This window comes from Clupea harengus, chromosome 19, assembly GCF_900700415.2.
Source record: "Clupea harengus chromosome 19, Ch_v2.0.2, whole genome shotgun sequence".
Classification (NCBI taxonomy): Eukaryota; Metazoa; Chordata; class Actinopteri; order Clupeiformes; family Clupeidae; genus Clupea; species Clupea harengus.
The window spans coordinates 1,507,557-1,512,556 of NC_045170.1; the positions used below are offsets into that span (position 1 = coordinate 1,507,557).

The following is a 5,000-nucleotide window of genomic DNA, read 5'->3' on the forward strand; positions in this document are numbered from 1 at the left end:
TAACATTTTAACATACGATTTAACACAAGGCCAGAAATGCCTTCCTGAATAAAAATGTTTTTAGTCCAGCTTTAAAGATGATCAATAAAGAGGCTCAGACCTGCACTGTTTCCAGGGTATTTTACTTATTTAATTTGGTTTACAATGGAGTTTAGTTTAGTTTTATATGTTTATTGTAGCCTGCACACTAGGAACTACATTTACATTTACATTTAGTCATTTAGCAGACGCTTTTGTCCAAAGCGACGTACAAGGGAGAGAATAGTCAAGCTACGAGCAATAGAACCTGGTGTACCAATAAATAAATACTACTTCACATAAGAAATATAACAAAATGAAAGAAAAAAAGAAAAAGAAGTGCAGAAATGTAACTGCTGTAATTGCAAGTTACGCACTAGTCGAAGTGCCAGTTAGGACGGGAAGTGCTCTCTGAAGAGTTGGGTCTTCAAAAACTATCTCAAAGGAGTTTAGTTTAGTTTAGTTAATATGTCTCCACCTGAAGACTGTAGCCCGCAGACTAGACACTAGGAACTATCTCAAAGGAGTTTTTGAGTTGTGTTTGGAACCTTGGAACCTCAGGAACTCCTTGACCGGCTGGAACATGGAATTCCTCTGGCGAGCACAAGAGGGCGCGAAGATACAAGCTAAGATTCCGAGAGCTGGCGTTTACTAATGCTACAGTGCTATTAAACAGTGGTATTAAAAAGTGCTATTATTCTTCCAAAGCTGCTTAATCTCTGTCTCATGGACATTATAACCTCCTGTTCCCTCGGGAATGGATTAGAAAGCAGATTGATTAAGTTTAGAACATCTTTGACGTGTGTTATCTGCCACCATTGATCCTCAAATCTAGCTGCGTTAAATAAATCTCTTTACTTTCGCATCAAACGGAACATCGCTGCATTCGCGAAAGGCGAAAGACGTTAGCGCTGTTCACTCGTGAGACATTAGCCCTATTCAATCGTGGCTTTTGTTTATCTTCAAAGACGTAAAGCCTTTCACTGAGCCCCATTGTCACGTCGTTAGACCTGCCGTGTTACACAATCAAGGGCACTCTCTCAAAAAAGCCACTTTCAATCACGGCACTTTCTTATCGACTTTCTCGTTCTGTCTGTTATTGCACATATTTTCTTGGTTTTGGCCTTCAAACAGTGCTGATAGCGTGTCTGTAGACTCAATGTAACCAGCAGTGTCTACGTGTTGTTCTGGTCAATGACTTTTGACCCGCTTGTACAAATACTTCCATCACGCGCACGCTCGCACTCCAAACTTTTGGCCACCGGTAGAGTGACTAGAACAGGTGGGGGGGGTGTACGCAGACACTCGACCGACACAACCACCGACCAATCATAGGCCAGGAAAATGGGAGCGCTGTTCGAGAATGCAACCAACCAGCGTGCTTCCCTCCTCACTCCTGGGCGTGTGTGTGTGTGCTAGAACCGACTGGTAGGTAGGCAGCCCCGAGACACTCAGTGGAACCGCGATCGCTGTCAGCACAGGAGCACGGGACTAACAGAGAAGGGGCTCGCGGCGCAGGAGACAGGACACACTGTTGATCTCCTTTCATGCCGGGCTCCAGACAGCCGTGCGTCTCTTCCCAATCTAAAGGTATGTTTTCACCCGCTTGTCGTGCCGACATATGATAGAACACGCCGCAAATATAGCCGCAAATATAGCAAGTGTGCAGAATATGTTGAATGTGATGGTGGCGAAATATACGGCTTTGTATATATTTACAGCGAATGAGATGGTGGCGAAATATACGGCTTTGTATATATTTACAGCGAATGAGATGGTTGCGTCTGTTTATTAATGGTAAGGTTAAGGGGTTCGGAGTAATGTATAGTCAAATCACCTGTCGCTGTGCCGAGTAGGCTGCGGACTGATACGGACTGATAGGCACTATATTAAATGTGCTCGTTACGGAGGTGTTTTAGTCACTATATTAAATGTGTTCGTTACAGAGGTGTTTTAGTCACTATATTAAATGTGTTCGTTACGGGGTGTTGCTATAGTAACTATATTAAATGTGCTCGTTACGGGGGTGTTGCCCCGCTACTAGGCTGCTGTTGTTACAGACGGCCGGCCTAGTGGCGCTGCCCCCGGTCCGCCCAGCTAGATACCTACCCTCGATTGGTCAAGACTCGCTGCCCTCCTGCACACACACACACACACACTCGCTGCCCTCCTGTATACACACACACACACACTCGCTGCCCTCCGCGGCCGCTCAACAAAAGAGGACTAAAGCAGTTTCCCCCTCCACCATGCTCGTCTTCGCTCGGGGGTGTGTGTGTGTGTGTGTGTGTGCTCGTCTTCGCCCGGGGGCACGGAGACCGCGGTGAATAGGCGCTGATGGGCGGAAGCCAGTGTGTTCGGCGCTCGCTCTCTGTAGGAGCACACACACACACACACACGCACACACACACTCTGTAGGAGCATATTTATCTTCGCGTGGCTGAACGGTGATTGTCGTGTGAAACAGCCGCGCGCTACATGTGCAAATGGGCTCCTGCGCACCCCGCTGGTTTACTCCTCACGCGGGGAGCTGCACGGAGAGGGACGTCAAGCCGCGCGGAATACGAAAGAGCGCTAGAATGACAAAGACAGAGCTCTCTGCGATTGGGCATTAGTAGTGTTTAACATCTGAAAACACCGTGTGTGTGTGTTTAACATCTGAAAACACAGAGTGTGTGTGTGTGTGTGTCTGTGTGTGTTTAACATCTGAAAACGCAGTGTGTGTGTGTGTGTGTGTGTGTGTGTGTGTGTGTGTGTGTGTGCGCGTGTTGAGGACTTGTATCTGCTCTTACTTACTGCATGTGTGTGTTGATGTGTTTTCAGGCTGATCTCCAGAGGCTGGTGGTGATCTAGTGAAGCCGCACCTCCTCCCCTCCCCAGCCCAGCAGACCCACGATGGGCAACGGGTTATCGGAGCGTCCGGCGCTGCTGCCCTCCTGCCTGCCCTCCTTCCAGGCGCTGCACATCGTCATCCTGGGCCTGGACTGCGCGGGCAAGACCACGGTGCTCTACCGCCTGCGCTTCAACGAGTTCGTCAACACCGTGCCCACCAAGGGCTTCAACACGGAGAAGGTGCGCGTGCCACTGGGGGGCGGCGGGCGCTCGGCGGCGTGGTGCCACTTCTGGGACGTGGGCGGGCAGGAGAAGCTGCGCCCGCTCTGGCGCTCGTACACGCGCCGCGCCGACGGCCTGGTGTTCGTGGTGGACTCGGTGGACGCCGAGCGCATGGAGGAGGCCAAGACGGAGCTGCACAAGATCACGCGTCTCCACGACAACCTGGGCGTGCCCGTGCTGGTGGTCGCCAACAAGCAGGACCTGCGCGCCGCTCTGCCCCTCCACCAGGTGGAGCGCCTGCTGGCGCTGGGCGAGCTGGGCACACACACGCCCTGGCACCTCCAGCCCGCCTGCGCCATCATCGGAGACGGCCTGCTGGAGGGCATGCAGCGGCTCCACGCCATGATCATGAAGAGGAGGAAGACGAGGCGGCAGCAGAAGAAGAGGAAGAGATGAGGAAGGCAGACGAGACCGAGAGGAGACCGTGTGTGCGTGTGTGTGTGCGCATACAGGGGACAATCTGACAATCAGACAGACGGACAGACGAACAGACGAGACAGAGAGGAGACCTTGTGTGTGTGTGTGTGTGTGTGTGCACAGGGGACAATCTGACAATCAGACACACACACACACACACACACACACACACACACACTCCCCCACTACAGTGCGGCTGACCTCTGGCTCACGCAGGCTGCAGCCGTGCCTCAGGCGGACGCTGGGATCTTATTGGCTGAGTTGTATCAGCCGGGCAGAGCTGGGTTTGTATCAGCCGGGCAGAGCTGGGGTTTCTATTGTTTGTATTGTGCTGGACACTCATGGGCTCATGCTAAAGCTACGGCTAATGCTAATGCTACGGCTACGGCTAAAGTTTGTATTGTGCTGGACACTCATGGGCTAATGGACTCATGCTAACGCTAAAGCTACGGCTACTCTTTGTATTGTGCTGGACACCCATAGGTTAATGCTACGGCTACGGCTAATGCTACGGCTAAGGCTAAGCGCATCGATCCGCGGCCGCACGGACCTCTGGACTGAAGCTGTCATGTGACCGCGGTGACTATGGATTTCTCCAATCACACACACACCGCAGGGCGCCGTGGAAGGCAAACACTGTGTGTGTGTGTGTGTGTGTGTGTGTGTGAGTGTGTCTCTCCTGTTGCTTTGATTAGTTTGAAATCTTAACCGTCTCCAACTGAAGGCGTACCAACATCACGTGATGTCATCAGACATCAGACAGCCCTGTCAATCATTCAGGAGCCGCTGCTGATTGCTGATTGGACGGGAGGCACTCAGTCATGGTGGGGGTGGGGTTAAACACGCAGCCGAGGTGTTCGTCTGAAGAGACCTTTTGACCTTTGTGTTTGGACAGGTCACCTGTGGAATTCTATCGTTTAGTTCCTTCCTGTCGGGGCACCTGTGGAATTCTGTCTTCTTTACTTCCTGGAGACCGACGGGACACTGGCTCTGGAAGTTCTGACGTTTTCTTTTCTTTTTTTTTTTTGGTTTTGTTCCTCTCATCTCCTCCCTCCATCTCAGTATCAGATGAAGGAGTGTTGTCCAGCCCAGCCCAGACATTCAAATGCACTTTAAAAAAAAAGAAACAATCCCATTTTTTTTCTAAGCTATGAACTCTTTATCGTCAAGGTTTTTGTAGAAAGTTTATGATCTAAAGGAAGGAAGCAAAAGCTATCTGTGATGCGCTGCTTCAGAAGTGTGTGTGTGTGTGTGTGTGTGTGTGTGTGTGTGTGTGTGTCTGTGGTGCGCTGCACCAGAAGAGTGTGTGTGAGTCTAGAGCTGTCATCACATGAGAGGGTGTCAGTCTGTCACTCACGGTGTGTGTGTGTGTGTGTGTGTGTGTGTGTGTGTGTGTGTGTGTGTGTGTGTGTGAGGCTTCTGTCTGTCTCTCACGGTGTGTGTGAAGGTGC

At 50.8% G+C, this 5,000-nt stretch overlaps 2 protein-coding genes across 5 annotated transcripts in view; both read left to right on the top strand.

Annotated features, from left to right (window-relative positions):
• Positions 1-103, top strand: part of scin (scinderin) — an 11,999-nt gene extending 11,896 nt beyond the window's left edge. For all 4 annotated transcript variants that reach the window (XM_042710684.1, XM_042710685.1, XM_042710686.1 and 1 more), the window contains one exon: positions 1-103. This exon is cut by the window's left edge. The gene's annotated coding sequence lies outside the window, so the exon portion shown is untranslated.
• Positions 104-1,409: 1,306 nt separating this feature from the next.
• Positions 1,410-3,601, top strand: arl4ab (ADP-ribosylation factor-like 4ab). The gene is made up of 2 exons (XM_031586458.2): positions 1,410-1,608; positions 2,842-3,601. Exon 2 carries the CDS (start codon positions 2,914-2,916, stop codon positions 3,526-3,528), a length of 615 nt encoding a protein of 204 aa, XP_031442318.1. The 5' UTR covers positions 1,410-1,608; positions 2,842-2,913; the 3' UTR covers positions 3,529-3,601.
• Positions 3,602-5,000: the final 1,399 nt, after the last annotated feature.

What these genes read in the sequence shown, in the direction of transcription:
- arl4ab (XM_031586458.2), top strand. Translation starts at nt 2,914, where the DNA reads ATGGGCAACGGGTTATCGGAGCGTCCGGCGCTGCTGCCCTCCTGCCTG.